The 25,814-nt window shown below is 35.4% G+C and overlaps 2 protein-coding genes across 4 annotated transcripts; one reads left to right on the top strand and one right to left on the bottom strand.

Annotated features, from left to right (window-relative positions):
* Positions 1-309: 309 nt before the first annotated feature.
* ensab (endosulfine alpha b) lies at positions 310-9,017 on the bottom strand. Its single transcript, NM_001256731.1, is given in 4 exon segments — positions 310-619; positions 794-916; positions 6,092-6,313; positions 8,962-9,017. Coding segments are annotated over 3 exon segments (354 nt in total). The 5' UTR covers positions 6,149-6,313; positions 8,962-9,017; the 3' UTR covers positions 310-445.
* On the top strand, positions 7,522-13,710 carry hormad1 (HORMA domain containing 1). 3 transcript variants are annotated; one of them, XM_087285591.1, is made up of 16 exons: positions 7,522-7,655; positions 7,787-7,862; positions 8,032-8,176; positions 8,262-8,322; positions 8,973-9,009; positions 9,105-9,125; positions 9,221-9,247; positions 10,435-10,502; positions 11,165-11,316; positions 11,620-11,777; positions 11,873-11,962; positions 12,057-12,071; positions 12,299-12,350; positions 12,433-12,497; positions 12,573-12,653; positions 13,237-13,710. In XM_087285591.1, the coding sequence occupies exons 2-16, from the start codon at positions 7,830-7,832 to the stop codon at positions 13,315-13,317; spliced, it is 1,086 nt and encodes a 361-aa protein (XP_087141717.1). In that variant the 5' UTR covers positions 7,522-7,655; positions 7,787-7,829; the 3' UTR covers positions 13,318-13,710. The 3 variants fall into 3 exon arrangements, 2 of the variants coding, with proteins under 2 accessions (XP_087141717.1, NP_001002357.1); XR_015510377.1 differs by lacking the exon at positions 12,057-12,071 and having other exon boundaries at positions 12,282-12,350; NM_001002357.1 differs by lacking the exon at positions 12,057-12,071 and having other exon boundaries at positions 7,526-7,655; positions 13,237-13,705.
* Positions 13,711-25,814: the final 12,104 nt, after the last annotated feature.

Here is a 25,814-nt window from a genome sequence, read left to right as displayed (position 1 = left end):
TGTGATAATTTGAGGGCTGCCGTGCCGAAGTATATCTGGGGGCCAATAACTGTCAAGTATTATCTATGTATATATTTAGATTAAACAATGCCTTTTAAAACAATTTTAGATCATTTTCTAATTATTTGACACTTTTAAAAGCTTGTCTTCATGGGTTTGTTCGTAAAATCACTGATGTACAGGGTACACAGAGTAAAGTGCATCATGCTCCACTGGGGCCTGGAGTACCAAGGGTTTCGTTTTTCCACTATCGTTTGTGGGACACTGAAGAGGGTAACAGAGCTGGGTTTGGTTAAACCTATTGAAAAAGATAGCGAAACTATACACGCAAATGAAAAAAAGAACTCAAAAATAACGGTAACCAGTCCTGGTGAAGCTGGTCTGGAGGGTCTGGGAAGGTTTTGGAAGTTTGGTAAGAGGGTTTCTTCAAAACCTGTGAGTTACGTTAGCCTGCTAGTTTACTTGTAACCAGTGAGGACTTTCTCTGGGGAAGGTCCTGTGGGGTAGGAATGTGATCACCGGTGACGATATTCTTGTCTGGACCGGCCGCAGCAGGCAACTGTTTGTTCTTCATCTTTGCCTTGGCCATATTGTAATCTCCTGAGTCAAAATACTTTTGCTGGTGAACAAAGAAAATACGATTTACTTCCTTTTAAGAAGTTACCTTATGAAATAATGCAAAGTGGGTTGTTTATTTAGGCCAACCCCTTGGAATTTTTATGTCTATATAAATCATGGTAATTTTAGCAGTAGTGGAAGTGAAAATGAAAAGAGTAAGCTGAATTTTACTTACCCCTTTCTGCAGGCGCTTCATCAGGAAATCAGATCCACCTGGCTTTTGACCCAAGTTGGGATACTTCGCTTTCAATTTGGCCTCTTCTGTCCGCACTGGGTTTGAGTTTGTGTCCTGGGATTCCTAAAAAACATTCATTTTGTATTAGACATCAGCAGTCTAAAAGTGTGCATACTAAAAATAAAAACTTACATTTAGACTACCATTCATATGTTCCGGTTCAGTTAGATCTTTTCAAGTTTAAAAAGAAGTCTTTTAGGGGATTTCTCACTAGAACTTTTTTTGTTTGTTTCATTTAATGTCATTATTTGGTTTCTTTAGATAATAAAATCAGTGTTTTCCAATGTCAACTGCGCATCCTCAAATCCCACCTAAAAAGGGTGGTTTGGGGTATGGTTTGGAAATTTGTTTGTAATGTCAACACAATCATACTAAAACATAAAGATGAATTGCATAAGAATTGGTGAAAATGGGCATTTAAGAGCTTTCTTTGTTTTTTATTTGGGAATGTAAAAGTGTTTCCCGACACATTTGTTCAACTTAATATAAGCATTTATTAGTTTTTAAATATATGAGATACCGGCATGGGCCGGTATAACATTCTGACAGTATGATAATGTTGGATAAAAATATCACGGTTTCGCAGTATTGTAATTACTGCTCTAAAATAAATTCTTTTTAAATGTCTGGGTAAAAAACAAAAACTTTTTTTCTTTTTGAACACAATATATTTATTTTGAAAAAACATTTAAAATATTTTGGAACAGTAAACATGTCAGACTGAATGAATTACTGACTTCTGCTGTATTAAAAAAAAATCAGTTTTTTACAATTTAAAACAGCACTTTGTATATCTTTTCTGCTGGAGATACTGTTGTCCTAAAAAAATTAAATAAATCAAAAAAAAATTGTACACATATTTTAGGAACGGTATTGCAGAAAATGTTAACATTTTTAAACCTCGACTTTTCCAGATCACAATATACCTTAAAAACGTTATCGTCCCATGCCTAATATGAGATAATCTGGATGAGTTTATGCAAACTGTCCTAATCAAAAGCAGTTTACTTTCATTTAATTTTACTACTATATCCTTAAGGAAGATAAGATCAAAATCACTTTCATAATGATATCATTATTCCTGTAATTTCCTAAAAGGTGTGGTCTGGGCAAGGTGCAATATCAATGTTTAGATTTTCAATAAATCCCCAGGTGTTGTTTTTATATCCAACCACCCTATGACTTCATTATTTGATAGAAATCTTCAATTTCGATTTGAATGCCAGCTTAAAAAAACATTTGGAATTTTTTTCATGACGGGAATCTTTCAACATCTGATAAATGACCACTAGAAAACACCTTCACATTCCTGTCTTCTTGTGTATTGTTATGATTATTTTGAACAGAAAAACAGCCAACCAGCCTTCAGGTATTGCAATAAAACAGCAAAACGTAACAAGATATTGAAGGTTACAGAAAGGTAAATATTTGAGAACCTACATATTTCATTTCCTCATTTGATTGGTTGCCTTTTAAATGATCCTCTGGCTTTGCACTAAGCTGAAGAATCATGTGGTTGTGTAAAGACTGAAGCCTGCTTAACTGTAAGGAGCATAACAGCCTTTAGAATGGGCTAACGACACAGACTGCAGTATACATTGCTTAGTCTATTCTTCCATTAACATAACGACTGTTTATTTATTTATTTTTTTGCACATGACTTGACTGTGTGTCAACAAGGGGCAGTTCATTAATGCATGTTGTGCTGGCTAAATCTCATACATTTGCATGCAATTGTGTCAGAAAGCAGATTGCAGAAAAACAGGTTTGTAAAGACACAGTAACTAAATTCTACATGCTGCACCCTGAAGTGTCCGTGAGTCACAAACAATTCTTTGTTCAAAACAAAGGCAGAATCTAACCGGTATCCTGTATGGGTTTATTTAACACTATAGAGACCAAAGAGACTGTGTGCAGTTACTATTCCTCTTAATGCTTGATTAAAAGCTTTTGTTTATGAATATTAGCTTATAACATGCCGATCACATTTATGCATTTGTTGGGTCTGCGAAGTAACATATCATTTAAAAAAGATATTTGAAATGTTTATGCAGTAGGGCAACACAATATATTGTTTCAGCATCGATATCGCAATGTGATTATTCGCAATAGTCACATCACAGGATATGCAATGCTGAGTGAGTCTATGGCTGCGTCCCAAATGGCACACTATACACTATGCACTTATACACTATGCACTTATGCACTTACACACTCAACAGGATAGTATATGTATGTAGTGTCGTCCCAAATGGAACACTAATGTTTTTTTTACTAAGCGGAAATTCAAAACGTTTCCCTAATGACGTTTGACTGTCGCCAAATCAGTGAAATAAACAACTGAATTATCAAATAATACCTGCCGTGAGTATAAACACATTCACCAACTGGAGGTGCTATAATTGCTCTCGTAGGAGATTTTTGCTTTGAACATCCAAAATAAATAGTTATTCAATGTGTGCGCCCGATTGCTCCGCCCCTTCCGCTACGTAAGCAAACCTGCGGTCGTTGAGTGCATGAAGTGACCATCTTTACACACTTCATTTTAGCGGCTTAATTAAAGTGCACTTAATATTTTTAGAGTTTCCAGTGTGAACACACTACTTACACTATTTATACTACAAAATGGCGTAGAATAGTGCATAAGTATGCGATTTGGGACGCAGCTTATATGTTTTTGAGTTATAATTTTTATGTGTTTTCAGGCCTGTGACTGTGATTTTGAAAGCATTCACGGCTAAGTAATTGTACCGTTGGTAACTTTTACAATGATTCATTTTATTGAATAATTTATATTATTTAATTACTATACCTAACATTTAAACATTCTGTATTTCAAATGTATCTTTTATAAAATTTTATTTATCTATGCTTCTCTATAAAATCATCTCAACCAATCTAAAATGCTTAACTTTTTTCAAATGAAATGGCAATCATATCACAATATACATCGCAGAATAATAAAAAATTGCAATGTTGTATTTTTCCAATATCGTGCAGCCCTATCATGCAGCCAACAAGTGTATAAAAACTTTTAGATATGGGTTTGATTTCAGTCTTTTTTATATTTGTCACTAAAACATTTGTATTTATTAGTTACATTTGTTATGAGATAATCATCAAGTGGGACAAAAATAAAAAAAATAAAGTGTGAAAGCATAAATACAATGCACATATTTATTTGACATTTTTAGTCTTTTTTTATTTATATGAAACGGTAACACACTAGGTTCTTCGTTTTTAAAAATACATTTTTAATAATATAAGCAGATAAATAAATTATCAGGTGTACGAGATTGATGCCATGTCCTAATGAGTGATTCATTTATTCAATCCTTCAAACAATTCATTCAAAACAAATGATCAATTTACAAATAATTACAGGACTGTCTTTACAAGCAGATCATTGAAATCACTGACTCAACTGATTTGTTCAAATTGATTCAATCAGTCAGTATCACTCTTGCCAAAGACAAGACATGTCACTCACATAGTTTTGGAATGGGGAAAAGTGTAACAGTCAATATGGTGAATGAAGCCCCGCCTACTAGAAGAAGTCAATCATCGATCACTATAGACTGATGTTTCTCCGGGGGAGTAGCTCCGACCAGATGTGTGTTTTTACGACAGTTTGGCGGTCAAAAAACGGACTTAAATCTTGATAATTATTGCTTCAAAGACATAAGAAATATATCAAATTTATCCAAATAAAGCTTGAAATCTGTACTTTTAATTGAACCAAGTGCACTAGAAAACACAAGTTTTTTGGTTTTGTAATCTGTATGAAAGGAGCGTGAGGTACAGTCCGTCCTGTGAAACGCACATTGCATGACAGCAACTACTCGAACGCCCACAAACTTGCACACAAAGAGTCGCTGTCATTTCTGATTCACCATGAAGACCAAAATGTGGATTACTTTATAAGACCAGTGCGATTAGGCAATCATTATCCAGAGGATGATAATATGTAGAATGGCCATAAATGAGGTTGGTGTCGTGATCTCGTTCCTTTCGAGTGCGCATACACATTAGCTCGGGCAACCTGAAAATATGCAGATTTGATTCCATATATGTAATGTAATTGTAAGCTTGGCAACCAGTTTTAAAGAATTTGATGTTATCCCATTTAGACAGAATGCCAAAGCATACTGCCCGAGAGGCTTTTTAAAGATGGCCACCAAGTGAAATGACTTGCCTTAAAGGGACTTTGCTCTTGCACACGTGATAACTATATAATACAGAAATATTCTTTGTTTTTAAACTCTCTGAGCTTTTAGTTTATTAGGCATCCCCAAAACAATGAATGCTTTTAGACAGTCAATATGTGTTTTTATCATTTTTGCAAAGTGACTTACACGATGACAGAAAATAAACTATGGCACACCACTACAGCCAATGTGGTTTAACCGTGATTATTATCTATAGAGCCTACATCAGTCAGCCTCCAGTAATAATTCATGTTATCACCGTGATATTATTTTCACCTCTACTTAAGAGTGATTTGTTGACAGTGTTTGGCATTAAAACCCACTAAAGTCCTGGAGAAGAAACCGACTCGTCTGATTAGACCCAGTTTGCTGATTCACTAGGATCTATAAGTAATTTATGACCTGCTATATTCAGCACCACCTGGAAAAGTGCAAACAAGGCTGATAAGTTCCCACTTCTTAAACTAGCTCCTCCTAAAAACTAGATAGACTCCTAATTTCGTTTTCCTATACATAACTTTTTCATTATATATAACATTTTAATTCAAAACTGCAAGTATATGCAGGTCTACTGATTAAACACGACTTCATCAAATACTGGTTTTCAAAGCTAACTCTACACCTGCTCTCACAGTTTGGCTTTACAACTTTTTAATCAACATATGAAAATGGGCGCCCCAGTTATTTTCGCTCACACAACACATCTGACACCATCAGGTTAGAGTAGGCGTGCCAAAACAGAAAGTAACCAATCGAACGATGTTATTTAGTGACGTCTGCGCTCTCTAACCAATCAGAAGGAGACCCATGCTTGTGAAATGCTCGGCTATCACCTTGTTCAACTTATGCAGGTGACAGCTCAGCAATCAAATGACAAATAACCAGAGATATTCCTGTATTGAAGGCGTCAGTGAGTAATAACCAAACACTCATTTAAATATAACGGCACTATGGCATTATAGTGGCTGAAACTGACAGACATCAACGAGAGACTGCAACGAGCGAGGCGCTGCCCCGTTTTAATCCCCACCTGAGTCTCGTCCACCTGCTCCGGATGCGTCTCCGTGTCCTGGTTGTCTGATGACATGGCTGTTCGGCGTCTGCTGACCAGTTAATCAACGTGTTAGTGTGTAAATTTTACAGTCTATTCGTGCCCGATCTGATCCACCCACGGTGTTCAGTATCAAAATGGCGTTCGCTGCAGTGACGTCATTTTGGAGGACGGTCACACTCCGGGAAAGCCAATGGGAATCTGGATTGACGTTTGAGAGACAGGAGAATCAGCCAGCAGATTTACAAACGTCTTATCAAAATAAATAAATGACCAATGGTAGGCTACAATGGCTTTGTGAGCTCATATAATAATAATAAACATTATATAGGGCAGTTGAAAGCGATAAGTTGTATTAAAATCTACAGGAGGTGCTAATAGAGTTTTTTTTCCTCTCAAAATTCTTGGTTTTTATTACATGTAATTAATACATAATATAACATGCATGAGATAATATACACATACAATTTATTTATGATTTGAAATTATTTCCCCCTTGCACTATGGAAAACCTGCAAAAACAATAAATAAATAAATACGCAAATATATAAATATGTAAATAAATAAATAAATGTATATAAAATGTATATAAAATTACAAGAATGTTGGGGGGAAAGAAAATGCTAAACTGAAGATTTATTTCCCCCCTTTCAAATGTTTATTCATTCATTCTCATTAGCATGTTCTTGGCCCCAACATTCGTGTAATTTTTTATACATTTTATGTACATGTATTTATTTATTTATTTATTTATTTATTTATTTATTTATTTATTTATTTATATATTTATTTATTTATTGTCTTTGCAGGTTTCGTCTTCCATATGCCCACAGATCAATTATACAATTGTATAATCCTTTTGTCCAGATTAGTGCCGCAGCCCCATTTCACTTAAACAAACACGTAAATAAATAAATACATACATATGAGATATATAATATAATATAATATACTACATATCGTTATTTTAAATTGGATCGAAATTATGTTTTTAAAAAAAATCATAAATGTTTTAATTTCTTGACACAATCAGTCATTCAAACGGGCAACTTCCACGACACACAAAAAAATAAAATAAGTTGCAGGAAAAATACAAAATGTACAAATGAACCCAATATATTAGACCTAACAGCCATTAGATGTAATAAATAAAAAATAAATAAAAAGTTGTGAATTATTTCTGGATTCAAAATGTATTATTTTTAATTTCTCCCATTATACGCCCATGTTAGGTTAATTACTTACACATATTCCCCAAGATTATTAAGAGGTCAAAGAAATTATTTATTTTTATATATTAAAATTATATTTAGTTGTAATATTAGCGTAAATGTATTTTTTACGTGACGTGATGTAGGAGTTTATGGCGGGAAACGAATGCAGTTGAACGCTGGATGGCGTACAAGAGTGGCAGTTAGGCAGTCGGTTGCAATGAGAGGTCTTCAGATTTGTTTTAAATCATCTTAAAGCTTATGTTTGTCTCTCTGTTACATTTAAACTCTCCGTCAAATTCATTGATAATCGTTATTGTCAATTTTATCAGGTAAGAGATTCCGTGTGTTAGGCTTATGTCAGTTACTATTTAAGGACTTAACCAATCTGCCTCATTTAAGTTATTCAAATTCCAAAACCATTAACGTTAACAGAGATCTTAACGTTACATTATATTTACAGCTCATCATTTTTGGATTTTGACTGATTATCTGTCTCAATCATCATGACTTGTGAACAGAAATCGCGTCATGTGCAGGTAACGTCAACGTTAAATATTAGTTTTCTTCTCAATCTGCTCATCGCTAAGTTGGTCGTAAGTTAACGTAGTTGTGTTTAACGTAGCGTGTCCAGACTTTAGCTAGCTTGTCCTTACGTTAAAATTCAACAATATCTTGCAAAATGAATATGTTTTTGTGTGCTTTAAGAGCTGTCAGATGCTACCTGACGTGGTGTCCAATGAACAGCAATCACTGGTACTTGTGAAGAAACTTCTAGCCATTGCCATCTCCAGCATCACTTACCTCAGGGGTCTTTTCTCAGAGAAGGCCTATGGACGCAAATACGTTGGAGGTGAAGTGCTAACTTACATCAAGCGAAACAGGGGACAAAAATCCAGCAAATGTCATTGTTTGTGGTATTTTCTCTTTTTCCACAGAACTGAAAGTCTATATTCTGCGAGAAGATAGCTGTCCTGGTGCTCAGCAGATTGTCCACTGGTAAGAGTAACACCATGTTCACTCTATTTTCCCTTCATAAAACTTACATAAGTCCTACAGTGACTTTAAATATATAGTTTTAAAGATATACTGTAACTTTAGCCATGAGAGCATAAAGGAAATGATCGTTTTCCCAATTGATGAATGATAAAAACATTAATAGTCAACAGGATCCATTCTAGTTTAAAGGAATAGTTCATTCAAAAAGTCAAATTTACTCACTATTTTTTACTCACCCTCAAGTGGTTTTAAATCTTTATGAGTTTGATTATTTTGTTGAACACTAAAGAAAATATTTTGAAGAAAGCTGAAAACCTGTAACCATTCCACTCCCATAGTAGGAAAAACAAATATGGAAGTCAATGGTTACAGATTTCCAGATTTCTTCAAACATCTTCTTTTATGTTTACAAAAAGAAAGTAAGTCAAAAAGGTTTGGAAGAAGGGTGGGTAAACAATGACAGACTTTTCAGTTTTGGACGAACTGTCCTTTTTAAAGATTTTGAGCTTTTCAATTTTGTTAAATTGAATATATCTTCAGATAGTGTGGACAATAATATCCTTTATGTTTTAATATACAGATATCCCAATTATAGTTCTTAGTGTGTAAAGGCTGTAAGCTACATAATGACAATCTCACCTTCTCTTCAGGTTGCAGGGATGTTTTGATGCACTTCAAAGAAGATATGTAAGTCTGCATTTGAGGAATTTTCTGTATCTATTTATATCACTTTGGGCAACCTTTGACTCTTATGACCTTTTGCATCTGCTTTGCTTTATCAGCTGCGCATGGTTCTTCTGTCAGTAAGTAGCTAATGATTTAAAATGGAATAATCAGTATTAATTGTATCTGTGTCATATAGTATTTATTTTTCACAAGTTTCTTTTTGAAATTGTAGATTTACTGTGATCCAGACAATCCACAGGTAATCATATATAGTTTTATATCTTATATCTTATTTAGGTTTAATTTCTTACTTGTGTTATATTTAAAAGCACAGTTCACTTACAAAAATAAATACAAATCTCAGCTTACTTACCTTCAGGCTATTTAAGATGTCACTGACTTTATTTAGTCAGAAGAACAGGGTCTTAAATTTCAAAAACAAAATTTTAGGCCTTAAAAAGTCTTAAATTCACATAAATATTGTGTTGTTAAATCATTTTTGATTCTGGTCTTAATTTTAAAAGACACTCTTCCAATCACCAAAATATTTAAGTTTTTTTATTGCAAAGAGATATAATTCACAGCACCTGTTAGACATTTTTACAGCAAACTCTCTTAATGAAAGTCCCTAATCAGGAAAAGAAAACTAAAAGCATAAACAATTCCTCATGATAATAATAGCAGTATATGTCTTTACATGATCTTCCATTATGGGGGAGTAGACATAATATTTATGAATAGGCATGAAAAAACACAAGGTTTTATAACAGACACGCATTAGGTTGAATAGGAGTTATACTCAATTAATTTGGACAAAAAGCAAACAAATATATATTTTTGTAATTTTCTTCATAATAAATATACTTTTAACAATGCTGAACTTGACCTTAAAATAAAGAAACGTGTTGAAATAAAGTGTATGCAGCTAGACACGTTTAGATATGGGATTAATAAATAACTAGATTTGATTATTTTTATACCCATTCTTGTGGCCCAACCAGGCTATTACAAAAATCCTTAGTGTTTAGTCCCGTATAAGTCTAAAATTTATTCATAATGGTCTCTAAAGGGTCTTAAAAATGTCTTAAATTTGACTTGAAGAAACCTGCAGAAACCCTGGAATAACTTTAAATGAGATAAAAAAAAAAAATAAATCATAGGCAAAACAAAATGTGTATTTGTTGCTCCTGTTGAAATATATTGCAGTATTATAAAGCTAAACAATAATATGCCCGAATCGGCTAAAAATGTTAATGTTCTTCTAAAGAAAGAAGTCATTACATCTTGGAGGACGGAGGGTGACTGAACAGCTACAGTAATTTAAATGATTAGTTTAATTCTCCCCTTAAATTCTCTTTGAGAATATAATATTAATCAGTACATGGCAACCTTGTTTATTTGTTTCAGATTTTGAATGTCAATTTCCACTTCTTGCTTTTGTTGCAGAAAGTGACTGAATGTTACCAGTTTAAAATCAAGTACACAGAGAAAGGACCTCAGATGGACTTTGAGAGGTGACATGTCTGTCTGAGCTGGAGTCAAAACAAGTTGATGGATTGCAACTACAGTACTTGCTTAGCATGCCCCAATAACACTTTCTAGACTTTTGACCACACACATTAGCGCTTTGGGTATGAGAAAAGTCCATTACAAATACAATTCATTAGTGTTATTATAATGTACATAATGTGGCTTAATTCAAAATTTACCCTTTTTCACAGTTCACCATTTAGTGCTCAATCCTGTTCTGTACACACACTGTCCAGTAGTTTGAGTGACAACCTAATTCAGCCACCAAATTTACTCCTGAAAATGCAAGCGATGGCAATCGCATTTTTAAATGTTTGTTAGGGTGTGCAGAACTCAGAACTGAACTGTACACCTATTTTGATCACACGTTTTAAAGCATATCAGAGAGGTTATTTCACTCTACATGCACAGAGGAAGATATCAAACGTGTCTTTATTCAGTAGTGTTGCCAGAACTATGGTAAAGTTGCTGTATTATGACTTTTCAATGTTATTATTTAGCATATTGTTACTTGTAATATTCAAAATGGTGGCTGCTTAAATCAAGTTGGCAGAACATTTTATTTATGTTATGCTTTGAGTTTTTACAGTGTCTGTATACTGTTTGTATGAATGTTTCCTCACACAAAACAAAAATCTGTTTCTAGCAAAAATGGACAGAGCCTGACTAAAATGGCCTGCGACAACACCCAGAAATCCAGTATGCTGCTTGTGCGCAAACTATACATGCTGATGCAAAATCTCGGCCCGCTGCCTGACGACGTCTGCCTTAACATGAAACTCTTGTACTATGATGAGGGTAAATCTACAATATATAAAGACTGTAGAAATAATGTGAATTAATTGTTTTTTATATTAATTTTTGCAGACAGTGAACTTTTTTGTTTTGGATATAGTAAAAGCAATTTTTGTCTTCTTGTTGCATCGTAGTTTTATTATATATCATAAATATGTGCTTTAATTTGTACATTTTAGGAATGTAGATCATGTAATTTCATACATTTTCATTTAAATTATTTATTTATTTTATCTAAATAAAATATTTTAGTTCCTTTAATAGTGGGTCTGCAATATTTATTATCAATATATATTTGCGTTTCAGTGACCCCTCAGGAGTATCAGCCACCTGGCTTTAAGGAGGATGACAACGGGACGCTGATGTTTGAGAGAGAACCAGTAAACCTGACCATGGGAGAGGTGGTGACACCTTTTCACAGCATCAAAATGAACGTCACCACTGAGAAAAAGAGAATTGAACCTGTGAGTTAAAGACGTTTAGAAGATGCTTGCTTACAGACTAAAAAACAATACTGTTGTAAAGCAGTGATCTATAATAAATGTGTTTGTGTGAACAGTTTGAAGATGATGTGGAAGTATGTGTGAGTACAAAATGGTCTTTGAAAATATCAGAGGATGGGATGATGTCTGAGACTTCAGTTCAGCAGGTGAGCTTTCATTAATAGTTAGCACATGAAGAGTTGAGACACAAAAGCCTCTAAATGCTGTCTGAAACTCCTGTCTGATATATTTTTTTCTCAGGTTCAATGTGTGCAGGTTTGGTTCTTTATTCTGTTGCAATGTTTTTTTTTCATTGCCTTAAAAATTAAAATGACTGAATGACAGACAGGAGTCTGAAAAAACTGCTTAGTTTAGAAGAAAACTTTAGATGGCGTTTAGATTCTTTGGTACTTAAAATGTTCATGTTTCTTCATTTACTTTTCTGCTTTACTGTTATAAAATGCAAGTATTAATCTTAAATAGTAGCAATTGTTTTCTAACAGGAGTGTATGACAAAGGAGAATGTCATCACTGATGCTGGTATTGAATACTCAGGTGAATGTTTTATTCTGTTGAATAAGATTGATAATCAACTGCCGCTCCGGCAAACATGGCTCATTGTCTTTCACATTTACAGAAACTCAGGAAACTCAGGAGCAGCCTCACAGACACACCAAGGAGGATTTTTCAACAAATCCAAAGGTAGCACTGCACCACAAATGTGATGTATCAGTCTGCTCCAGAACTTGTGTTTAATTATATGAAGTTTGTTTTCAGATGGACAATCTGGTAAAGAAAACTGTTGATCTTAAGGTGGATGCCAGAAAGACCAGGAGTGGACGGATCTTTGAGCCTCAGGTGGGAAATACTTTATGATGTGCATACAATGGAGTGTATAATTAATAAAAACTATAAGCTATTTTAGGTGATAAATATGACTCTAAAACCACCTACAGATGGCAGCATTTCTCTGAGTGAAAGATTTGTTCAAAACAATAAACAATAACATATTAAACATATATTTACTAAGAAAGTGAAATGTTTTAATTTATGGATCATTGATTTATTTTAGTTTTTCTTTAGTTTTTTGGGAAGAAATATTATCACATCACACTATAACAATACAGCTGTTTGTTATGTGGATTTTTTTCTTTTGGTGTCAGCTTACAAACTGTTAAAACAACATTTACTATTATTTTCATGGGCTTAAAATATCACACAGCCACTCCATGGCCTGTTTGTGTTGGCATTAAAACTTTTAGAAGTTTTTTTTTATAAAAGTCATCGATTGAATCAATGTTGTCAAATACAACATTTAGCTTTATTTAACACAACTCATTGTGAAGTAAACAGATGAGTAACAAAACAGGTTATTCAAGTGTTCTAGTTCTGATGAACTGTTGTTCACCACAGCTAAATGCACTTTCTCTCATCTCCGCAGATCTCTCAGCTAGAGTTCCCACTAAGCCAAGATCCCCAACCATCTGTCCCAAAGAGGCGCAAAGTCAGTGTACCCAAGTAACATTGTTAACATTGTGACTAGTGCACAAAAAATTCTTCTAGCACACTTACACTGCAACTTAGTAGCATGTGCCATTTGATATGTTTTGACTCGATTCGGTTGCAAAAATGCATTGTTATACAGGGTTTATGTTTTAAATGCATACAATAACATTAACAATAACAATAACAAGTATTTACTGTCTTTTTTGCAGTTAGGTATTTATTTTAGAGTTTTATCAGATAAGTTTGAATTGTCATATATTAATAAATGTTTGTAGCACTGCCAAATGTTAGTCTCTGCATTTACCATGTAGAGATTTAATACGTCCACTAGATGGCAGCATGCACATTGCCTTGGTTGATATTTAAACTGTTTATTCCAATAAAACAATACAATGTTTTTAGTAGAGAAGCAGACAGTTTCATGGCTGTGCTTAAACTTGAGTGATTTAATACGTAATACCTGTAGGACATTCATGTGGAGGGTTTAGGCTCATTTGATCTATAGTAAAGCAACATTACATTTTCCTCTACACATTTATACAGTTACTTTGTCTTGCTTGCACCAAATTGAAAGACAGGCTAAAACAATCATAGATAGACATTGCAAATAGCTTTTTCTGTGGAAATTTGTAAATTCTAGAAAAGTAGTTAGCTGAATGGCAGTTCATTCTGCTGTAGCGACCCCTCATAAAAGCTGAAGGAGAGTGAGTGAATTGGCAATATATGTCGAATAATTGCTTGCTATATTTGTACACATGCTACAAGCTAAATAAACTATGTCATTTGAGTTTTTTTATTTTACTTTTTTTAGTTTAAATAATACCAAGTTTACATAATAGCAAATCTTTTTTTTTTTTTTTGTAAACATATTCTAGATCACAGTAACAATAATATGCACGCAGTAGTCCCTGTTTACAAAAGTGTTCACTTTATCTACTTCCAGAATATGTGTTGGCTTATCGCCCGAGTTTACTAAGAAGTTGGCTAGAGACAAAAGTGTCTTCTTCAACTTCCAGATCTGCAGTTTCAGGCTTGGCTGTGAAATCCTCTCGATTTGTCACTGATCAGAGAGCCCTTTGGCCTTTTGCATCAACACTAGATGTTTTGGTTTTGACATCAGAGTTTGGTTTGTTTAACATTTACTCCTAGTACACAGCGAGTGCTAGTAGTCATGTTTGTGCTTACACTCATGACGCAAATATATGGTAGTTTAGACCTGAAAGTACAAAAAAAGAGACCTTCAAGGGAAGGGGGAGGGGAAGTGGAATCGTTCTGGAGTTCTGGACCAAGCAATCGAATCAAGTTAGCTGCTGTCAGGCTGTGTGTATCTATGTGTGGGGGGTGAAATCACCCCTCAGGGCTTCTGCGGGGGGGGGGCTTCGGACATTTAGCAAGGGACTGTGATCCCCTGACCTTGCCAGAAGGCTTAAAAATGTTTTGCTACTGATTAGCAATTCTTCTGCTTAGCCGCTTGGCGAAACTTTTGGTTCAATTTAAGAGCAATAGAAATGCTTAGTGGTGTTTAGTATTTTGATATAAATAATGAAGATATTTTATTTGATTCAAATAAACAGACAGCATAATTGTTTATTGAAAGTGGCAGATGTGTATATTTGTGCATTTGCATTCTGTAATCTAAAGTTTTAAATAGTTTTTTAAAAAGCTAGCCACATTTTACTGTTGCTTAAGTGCAGTCAAGCATATATCATCGAACAATTCAGAGAAATCAAGGATACACTTATGCCGCATCTTTCTCACTGATCAAAACAAAAACAGCGATAGTAGAATTTATACCATCCACCTTACCGTATTGATTAGTATCCAAAACGTGACATAAAATATGTCAAAACCAAGCTTGGCATCTCTCAACATGACAGAGTGTTTTACACGCGTGTGCCTTCTGAAATAGCAGAACCATACACTTGACCTTGGGCTGGATGTATGTGCCTGTGAGCTGCGGACCATCACTCCTGTCAATGGAGTGTGTGTCTGACCTTGGGCTGTAGTTACAGACTTGGCACTGACTAATTTCACTGCTGGACTTCATATCGACAACGCTATCGCTAATATGTTGGATGATAAATAACTATTGACTGTGAAGTGAATGGAGCTCCTGGACAGGACAGAGTGGCTCGCTAACGTGGACCTGGAATTGAATACTGAAACTGCCCACCCATAGATCCAAGACCAGTGCTATTTGTCTTAGATTAGACTAGAACCAGCATTTGAAATACAAAACTTGTAAACTTCACTTTCATGTTTTGTTGTTTGTTTTTTCTGGTGAAATATTAATTATGTGGGATTTGCTCTGCATCATCAGTGACTTGGCTTGTTATCTTAAGTAGTAATTTGTACATAATTTAATAATAACTATTTATCACAAAGGAATATGTGATTTTCATAACAATATATACATAGTTTATACATGTTTGATAATTCCTAAAATACACTGTCAAAAAAAAAAAGCCACACACTCTAATATTTTATTGGACTGCCCTTTGCTTCGATTTTGGCACACATTTGCCATTGCATCATTTGAGTAGGCTTCTGCAACATCACAACATTTTTTCCTGTCCGGAGTTACATTAATTTTTCACCTAGATCTTGAATGGATGAAGGGGGTGTTAGACTGCTGCACAAAGTCTATTCCAGCACATCCCAAAGATTCTCAATAGGGTTAAAGTATGGACTCTGTTGTGGCCAATCTATCAGTCAGTCTCATTCCTCCCTGAATTTCAGCTCTTTTCGGAATATGCCCTTGCCGTCAGGGAAGATAAATCCATTGATGAAGATAACCTGGTCATTTAGTATATCTAGGTAGTCAGCTGACCTCTTTCATTGGGCACATAACATTGCTAAACCTAGACCTGACCAACAGCAGCATCCCCAAATCACAGGACTGCCCCACAGGCTTGTATTTTTGGCACTAGTCATGATGGGTGCAACACTTCATCTTCCTCCCTTCCTACCTTGATGTGCCCATCACTCTGGAACCGGGACTATCTGGACTCATCAGACCACATGACATTCTTCCTCTTCTCCAAAGTCCAATCTTCATGCTCCTAGCAAATTGAAGCCTTTGCATTTGTTTTTAATAAATGCTTTTCTTCAGGCTTCACAGCTGTTTAGTCCCACCAATCCTTTGAGTTTCCTTAACACTGTTTAACAAAGTCATGAGATTTTCTGTTATTTTTTTTACAATTTGATTTCAGTATCAGTGTCAATCTCGAACGTAAAAGTAGGTGACTCTTACCTATTTGCCTAGTTAAAGGGATAGTTCACTCAAAAATTTAATTTACTTACTAATTACTCCCCCTCAAGTGGTTATAAAACGTTAATGAATTTATTATGTTGAAAGTAAAGAAGATATCTCGAAGAATATCCATAGTAGGAAAACTAAATACTATGGAAATCAATGGTTACAGGTTTTTAGCTTCTTCTTTTGTGTTTAACGGAAGAAACTCATAGGTCAAGGTTTGAACCAAGTAAAGGGTGAGTAATGAGTAGTGTATATGAATTAAAAATCTTATTTACAGAGCCTCATAAGATTTTATATCTAAATGACCTTTTTAGAAGATCATAGGACCCTGTATGGAAAAGAACAAAAACTAAAAAAAGTTATAAATTCTTTTTATTTTTTTAAGTAAGGGAGTCATACAGTTGTGTAATGACATGAGGGTGAATACATTTTTCTCTTTGTATTTAAACATAACCCATGTGGTTATGTAAAACTTTAGCTCTTAAATGTACACTGTGCCCAAAAATGCTAATTCAGAAATTCATCTGACCACTTTGAGAACAAAACAAATCCAGTCAGAAACCACTCTTCACAAAATGCAGGCGAGCCAAAAAGCAGAGCCAAGAATTGAAGTAAAAAAAATTCCAGGCACCTTGTCTGACAAATCTCATGAATCCCGAATCACGAATCAAGACACCGCTCGTATTAGGATGCAGCGTGCACGTCTGCTCCATAAAGTTTTGAAGTGTGCTGCCAAGTTCACTGCAGGCTTTCACTCTCACAACATATGCAGAGCGCTGGAGGCAGAGAAAACTTTCCCTCCATCACTCCTCTCTCCCACATGCCCAGCCCCACCGCGGCTGACTTCTGCCCCGGTAGCCGCTGTGCTTCTCCGAGTGGATGGGTTTTCATCTCGCTGGGATGCGAGGGCAGCCACTCCGCTCCCCCTCACACTCCGTCCCCGCGGAGCACACATTTACATTTGTACCGCTGCACAGAGCTCAGTACTCCAGGCGAACAGCCAAATCCATGCAGCACTGATAGAAACACAAAAACAGCTTGAGCGACTTCAGTCAAGTCTCTAGAGATTGGGACCCCTCAGATTGAGATGACGGAAGTCTGAGCTGTAAAAAAAAAAAGATCTTGTTTTGCATTATCAGTGAACTACAGTATGTGTTGAAAATGTGTGGGATGAGCTATTGTAGTTTAAATTTTTTGCTTTAAAGGTTTAGTTCACCCCAAAAATGGAAATTGGAAATGGAAATATTTTTCAAACTCCAAATATTCCAAACTCACTAGATATTTGTTCATGTTCAATAGTTATCTTTAATGAAATCCATTTTAACCTTACTGAAAGTCTGTTCAATCAAAACATTCATGAGATAAAGAACCCATATCAATTGAGTGGTTAACCTAAGTTTGCTCATATACATGATCATTTAATTCGAATACTTGACCAAATGTAACTGTCTACAAAATTGCTTTTTTGTAAGCATATTTAAACCATTGTGTAATTAAATGTCAGAAATGCAATGCTTGCATTTTAAAGTATAATCTAGAATTTTCTTAAATAATATACCGTTCTCATCCTCTTGCATTGGAGTCCAAAATCAGCTCTTCATTATCTGGGAAACAAAGGATGCATTTGGAGGGTGTATTGAAGGAGCCTTTGAACGAAGACAGTTTTGTTGTGCTACAGTGATGCAATCAGCCTTTGAATGTGGCCATCGAAAGAGATGCAGCGTCTGAATTGAGACAGAGCTTTTGTTTAAATGTGAATAGATACTAAAATAATTCTGATCACTATTTAAAGCACTCGTTTCTCTTCTGAGAAGGCTTGGATTTAATTACTTTATTCATATGAATTCATTTTTGATCTCTTTATGAACTTTTTGATTTTGGGGTGAATCAACTTTCGGTGGGGGGTGACATGGGGGCTCAGTGGTTGGTAGGGCTGCATGATATTGGAAAAATCTGACATTGTGATATTTTTTATTCTGCGATATGAGTACAATTTCACTAGATGAGTTAAATAACTATTTGGAAAGACGTTATACTTTTTGATTGGCTGAGATGTGAAATGCATAAAATATGATAAACAATCTACAAACAGATAAATCCAACAAGGAAAAAAATACAAATTGAATAAACAGCATTTTATTGTTTACTCAATGAGCTGAACTGCATTCAGGTGTACAGTAATTAAATAATCAAAAAAATAATATAAGGCAGCATTGTGGCGCAGTGGGTAGCCATGTCGCCTCACAGCAAGAAGGTTGCTGGTTCGAGTCCCGGCTGGATCAGTTGGCATTTCTGTGTGGAGTTTGCATGTTCTTCCCTTGTTGGCGTTGGTTTCCTATGGGTGCTCAGGTTTCCCCCACAAGTCCAAAGACATGCGCTATAGTTCAATTAAGTAAACTAAATTGGCCGTAGTGTATGAGTGTGTATGGATGTTTCCCAATACTGAGTTGCGGCTGGAAAGGCATCTGCTGTTTAAAACATGCTGGATAAGTTGGCGGTCCATTCCGCTGAGGTGACCCCTGATGAAAAAAGGGACTAAGCCAAAGGAAAATGAATTTATGAACTTTCGGTGAGGATAGAGAAATCTATGAGATTTCATTAAAATATCTTCATTCCTGTTTCTAAGTTGAACAAAACTCTTGGAATGACATGGATTTTGATTTTGGGGGTGAACTTACCTTTAAAGCTGTGTTTTGGATATAAGCCTGATTAAAGAACTAATATACCATCATGAAAAAGAACTTTAATTTTAGTGACTTAGTCTATATACAGTTTAAGTCAGAATTATTAGCCCCCTTTGAATTTAATTTTTTTTATATTTCCCAATTGATGTTTAACAAAGCAAGGAAATTTTCACAGTATGTCTGATAATATTTTTTTTGTCTGGAAAAAGTCTTATCTGTTTTATTTTAGCTAGAATAAAAGCATTTTTTAATTTTTTAAAGCCATTTAAGGTCAAAATTATTAGCCCCTTTAAGCTATTTTTTTCCAATAGTCTACAGAACAAACCATCATTATACAATAACTTGCCTATTTACCTAATTAACCTGTTTAAGCCTTTAAATGTCACTTTAAGCTGTATAGAAGTGAATTTTGAAGAATATCTAGTAAAATATTATTTACTGTCATCATGGCAAAGATAAAATAAATCCATTAATAGAAATGAGATATTAAAACTATTATGTTCAGAAATGTGTTGAAAAACATCTGTTAAACAGAAATTGGGGAAAAAATAGGGGGGCTAATAATTCTGACTTTAACTGTTTAACACCATCTAAACCCAACTATATTTTTCCTCAAGAAGTAACGCCATTCAGTAAATCTCCTTAAACTCACACAAGGGTTTTGCTGGCGAGAACAGAGGTAAAAAGAAAGATGTAACCGACATCTCAATCATTTGAGTAATTTTTCTGAGCAGTGGCCATAAGCAAGGAAAGGGCCTTTGTCCTGGCCCGTCTTTCATTTCCAGCACTGCAGGAATTGTGATGGCTGTGCCTCGGGGCAACAGAGGCACCTTAAGGAGCCCCACCTTTAAATCCAGTGCCGGTGACTCCAACCGTGACCCCTAGCTGGAGGGATCCCTCAGGCCAGATTTAAACGAGCTCCCGCAGGTCCTCCTCCGTGCCTCGCTCTCCTTCACAAGCTCTTGCTGAACCGTTGCAGCCTGAGCTTTTCTGGCCATTCCGATTTGTATAACAGTCAAAGCAATAGATGGACTAAACTGCCTCATATTAGGGAAATGGCGTGTGGCTGTTCGCATATGCAGAGAGACGGAGAAATCAAATGTGACATTTTCCATGCTGGGAAAACTGAATTCCGTGCGGGCCACGGTTCAGCGCATGGCAATTCTGGAGGGATTGTGAATAATACAGGCAAAGTGTCATGATGGCTCTCTATTGTTCTTGAAAGCATCCCTCTTGGTCCAAAAGGGAACTGTAGTTTTTTTCTTTCTTCGCATTTGTGACAAAATAGATCCACCTGTCTTTTTACTATTGTTTCAGGCTTCTTCCTTTTCTTTTTCTTTGCCTCTCACTATCATTACCACTATTATGGAGGCCATGAGAGACGCGAGGCAAAAGAGGCATACAATATCAGGTATTGATCCACACCCATCACCACACAGAGAAAAAAAAAAACGTGGGTTCAGGGGCTGCACAATTCAGACTGGACAGTGCGATCGATAGGATGCTCTATCAGCCGTTGCCATGGCAACTCGCAGAGCAAGGACAGAGCCCCGGCGTTTATTTACACCTGTCTTCTACACCCTGCCACCTGCAAGTCTCTACCATGCAGCTTGTGCTGATTTAAGTGCCACTCAGAAAGGCTAATAATTCCACATGGATGTCTTTTAATTGGCGATGCAATTTGTGATTGCTTCCCCAAAATGCACAATATAGGATTTTGAAGGTGTACACAGTATCTCAATGGCCGCTATTTGCCTGTGTTCTTTGAACAAGTGTACGGCTCTTTACTTTGCGTTGACCCCAATTTGCAGGTCAAGTAAACATGCTCAATGCTGCAGCCGTTGACTCGACGAGGTCATAAAAGAGAGACAGAGCTAAGGCTTTTTTCAATGAGCGCATGAGTGAGCAAAACACTGCAACAAAGAGCGGATCAGCAGACAACTTAACTCTAGAAAGCGGCCAACTTAACACAAGAATCCTCTTAGACATAATCTATGTGAATATGGATTGCGTTCAACGCATCAAATAGCTGAACAAGATGTTGGAGAATATAGGCAAAGAAAAATTGTGCAATTAAGTTGATGAGTTGGTCCACCCGGAATTCCGCAGATTTTTATCCCATCATTGAGTCTATTTATTTACTTGTGTAAATGTGCAATTAATATTTATAAATAAATAAATACATTTCAGTAGTATTATTGACTAATATGAAAATGTTTATATGATTTATTTACATTACAGTTTGTAAAGTAATATTTTTTGTCTTTTAGTAGATATATTACATGAGATATTTGCTTTGTTTACCTAATCAATGTATCTAATTGGATTGGCATTGAAAACATTAAATAAAAGTTAAAAATGTATTATTTTTTAATTTATATATTAAGTTTTTAGGTATAATACTCCCAAAATCATTCCGCATAAATCTGCAGATTTTTTACAAAAATTGCAAAAAAAATTGTCTGCAGTTTCTGTATGGCCCTATTGATGAGTATGAAGTACAATTAACATATACAAACACTTTTGGTTTGGGTTAGCCATATAAAAGAGGTTTGGGTTTACCTTTCAGATGAATTCTTAAATAACATTTCTTTTTAGACACTCTTAAAAGTACACACTTTTAAAAGTAGAGGTTATTTATTTTTATTAAATTTTTTAATGTTCAAAAACATTTTGGGGAATCAAATATCATACTTCAATACCATTGCTGTTAAAATCACACTTTGAACCTTTGTTTATTTTATGAGTGCAAAGAAACATTTTGTGGATTTGAAAGGTTCCATGGATGTTCAAGGTTTTTCCCAGAACTATTTCTGCTGATAAAGAACCTTTATTCTTATGCAGTTGTTAAAAGATCTTCATGGAACCATTGATGTCTATATCAGCTTATTAAGTCGTGACGTATCAGTGACGTATGGAATACTATTTCCGTGTCAGTTGCTACTCATTTAAATTGAGAGAATATTAATTTATAACCACTTTTTATTCATAGACAGTTGAAGTCGGAATGATTTGCCCCCCTTTGATGTTTTTTCTTTTTTAAATATTTCCCAAATGATTTTTAACAGAGCAAGGAATTTTTTTACAGTATGTCTGACAATATTTTTTCTTCTGAAGAAATTCTGATTTGTTTTTATTTCGGCTAAATTAAAAGCATTTTAAAAAGCCTTTTTTTTTTTGATAGCCTACAGAACAAACCATTGTTACACAATAGCTGTCACTTTAAGCTGTATAGAAGTGTCTTGAAAAATATCTAGTAAAATATTATTTACTGTCATCACGACACAGATATAATAAACAGGGGGGCTAATAATTCAGGGGGGCTAATAATTCTGATTTCAACTGTGTATAGAGTTTGTATGTTCTCTCCATGTTCATTTGGGTTTCCTCCGGGTGCTTCGGCTTTCCCCACAGTCCAAAGACATGTTCTATAGGTGAGTTGAGTAAGCTAAATTGGCCGTTGTGTATGTATGTGAATGCAAGAATGTATGGGTGTTTCCCAGTGTTGGGTTGCAGCTGGAAGGGCATCCGCTGCGTAAAACATATGCTGGATAAGTTGGTGGTTCATTCTGCTGTGGTGACCCCTAATTAATTAATAGGGGCTAAGCTGAAAAGAAAATGAATTAATTAATCACTGACTGGTCATCTGATAATAGGCATGTTTATATATATATTGCGATCATGATTTTTTAAATAATTACATTGTTTTGTAAACGTTTATTATTACCATTTGATGAGTCTCCCCATGGCGACGCAGTGGCGCAGTGGGTAGTGCTGTCACCTCACAGCAAGAAGGTCCCTGGTTCAAGCCTCGGCTAGGTCAGTTGGCGTTTGTGTGTGGAATTTGTCTGTTCTCCCTGCGTTCGCGTGGGTTTACTCTGGGTGCTCCCGTTTCCCCCAGAGTCCAAAGACATGCAGTACAGGTGAATTGTGTTGGCTAAATTGTCCATAGTGTATGAGTGTGTATGGATGTTTCCCACAGATGGGTTACAGCTGGAAGGGAAAGGCATCAGAAGGGCATCTGCTGCGTAAAAACATGCTGGACTAGTTGGCGGTTCATTCCACTGTGGTGACACCGGATTAATAAAGGAACTAAACCGAAAAGAAAATGAATGAATGAATGAATAAATGAGTCTCCCCATACAGTTTAATATAGGTGTGACGTCACTCTTAACAAACTCATATAACCTTGAGAAATGATGATGCTTTGTAAAACAATCCCAAAAGTGGTTACAATATAGATGTATTAATATTTTAACAGTTTTGATAAGCCAATAAAAAGTATTTCTAAAACATTATTGAAAAGCCTATTAATATGGCTTTGAAATGCTATAGGAAATAATAAATAAATGCCTATGCTTTCATTCTGCACTATTTTGGCTATGATGAAAAAGACAAATACATATTTTAAAATACAACATTTAAACATTATAATCTACAATAAGAACAAAACAACATTTCTAAGGTCTTGTTAAGTAAACTTTAAATATTGGAAAGTGGCAAAGGCAATTTAAATGTAAAAATTGGGAAAATGAACATGCACAATTAAATATCCAATATCAGTTACAGTGTTCAAATAATCTATATTAAACAATCACCGACACACTGAAAAAAACATCCCTGCTAAATCGATTTTCACTTAGAAAATGCTTGCAAATATACAAATAAACAAAAAAAACTGCAACAATTTTAAATAAATAAAAACAACTGGATTAGAATTTTCTTGTAATGTTTAGCTTCATTATCATATTGTGTTTCCCTCATTAGACAAATAGAGTCAGTACATTAAGCTTTACTTTGTGTGTTTTGAGCTTTGCTAGAACTGTACTGGAACGCACAGATCTTTCTCCCCTGCTGTGTGTTTTGTGTGTGTGTTTTAAGTGTGTAAGCATTAGCAAGGCCGTTGTGAACTCCCTATCGCAGCTTTAGGAATTGAGGTGAGCCCCATAACCTCACACTCATGCACAGCTCTGACTGTCCGTGCTCTCCCTACCCCCTTCAATCAATGCTAGTTTCATGTGGCCTCTCAGCCCTGCAGTGACGTGTGCGCGAGTGACCTATTGATTTATTGACTGTCTAGCTCAAACCCGGCCCATGGTACTGGACAGCCTCGAGCTCTGGATCATTGGAACCGCGGTTGCTTTGGTACTTTAGCCAAAGATTTAGCCGCAATGCTAAATGACACAGGTTCGCCATCAGGTGATCAAGCAAAAATGACAGAAGAGGGGGGAAATCAGCCGCTCAACCAAAGTCAGCCATTGCTAATTGTCTCTCTGTGGGGTCTGTGTTTGCCAGACCCGCTTCTCTTTTTTCCCCAATTGCTCTCATCCATACCAAGCTATTAAGCTCTTTTTTTCCCTCTCACATGTACCCACACACACTAGGACACCCCCTGAGGAGGCAGGAGAGTGGCGAGTGTCCAGCTGTCCTCCACCCCACCCTGTTCCCTGCCTTTTCACTGGTCAGTGGAGGCAGATTGAGGGGGCCTAAGGGTGTGTGCATGTGTGTGTGTGTGTGTGTGTGTGTTTAGGGAGGTGCCATTAGCACAGAACTAGTAGCAGCTGGCCTGAAAGAAGGGATTGAGTGTCACTGACCTGGCCATAGTGTCCAGCTGAGGGTCAGTGCTTTGCCCTCCTTCGGGCACGTGCTGACCAACCATCTGTGTGTGTGTGTGTGTGTGTGTGTGTGTGTGTACAGAGCGGCCTTTTCTTTTTGAATGGAGTGACAGTTGCCTAATCTCAGCATTTTTTGTGAGCAGCTGGCTTTTGCATAATGTCCATGAAGAATTGCAAGAGACTTCTTTTAGAGGGACACTTTAAGGTTTTGTGTACATTAAGAATGATAAGTAAATTAGCGTTAAGATGAACAGACGTTAACATTTTTTGTATTGTAATGCAGAACTGTAGTTTTTGCATCTGCTGCTTTGATTGCTTATCAAGATTCTGATTGGCTTTCAGTCTTTTTGTCATTGATCAGATTGACAAAAAAGAGAAACTTTTATAGTCTACAACTGATTCATTATATATAATTTGAATTATTATTGCCTAGAGATTTTTAGAGGGCATAAATATATGTGAAATAAAAAAAAAAACCTATCATAAATATTATGTATAAACTTTCCCAATGTTCACTGATGTAATTTTTACCAGCATTTTTCTTCGATTTTTCTTAAAAAAAATTTTTTTGCTCTAACACTTTAATTTCCATTGTTTAAATAGCATGACTGCTCTTTTTCATTATTATTATTATTATTATTATTATTATTATTATTATTATTATTATTTTATTAATAATATTAATATTATTGCTCTCTTGGATGAACCAATGATTACATTGACTTTTGCATTAATATTTTTGGTAAAGTTTCAGATTAAAAACCTATACCACAGGTGTGTCTGAGTATTAACACAGTGCTCAACTTAATTAAGTACAGCCCATTTTGAAAAAAATTAATATTTGTATCAATTTCTCAGTGAATATAGGCAATGTATTTTGGTGCATTTAAACAAAACAGATTTATTCAACAGATAAATTTATATATATATATATATATATATATATATATATATA

The sequence above is a fragment of the Danio rerio genome, chromosome 16, assembly GCF_052040795.2.
Source record: "Danio rerio strain M-AB ecotype USA chromosome 16, GRCz13ab, whole genome shotgun sequence".
Lineage (NCBI taxonomy): Eukaryota > Metazoa > Chordata > Actinopteri > Cypriniformes > Danionidae > Danio > Danio rerio.
Note: the sequence above shows the minus strand (reverse complement) of the source record. Positions and strands in the feature narration are given on the sequence as shown.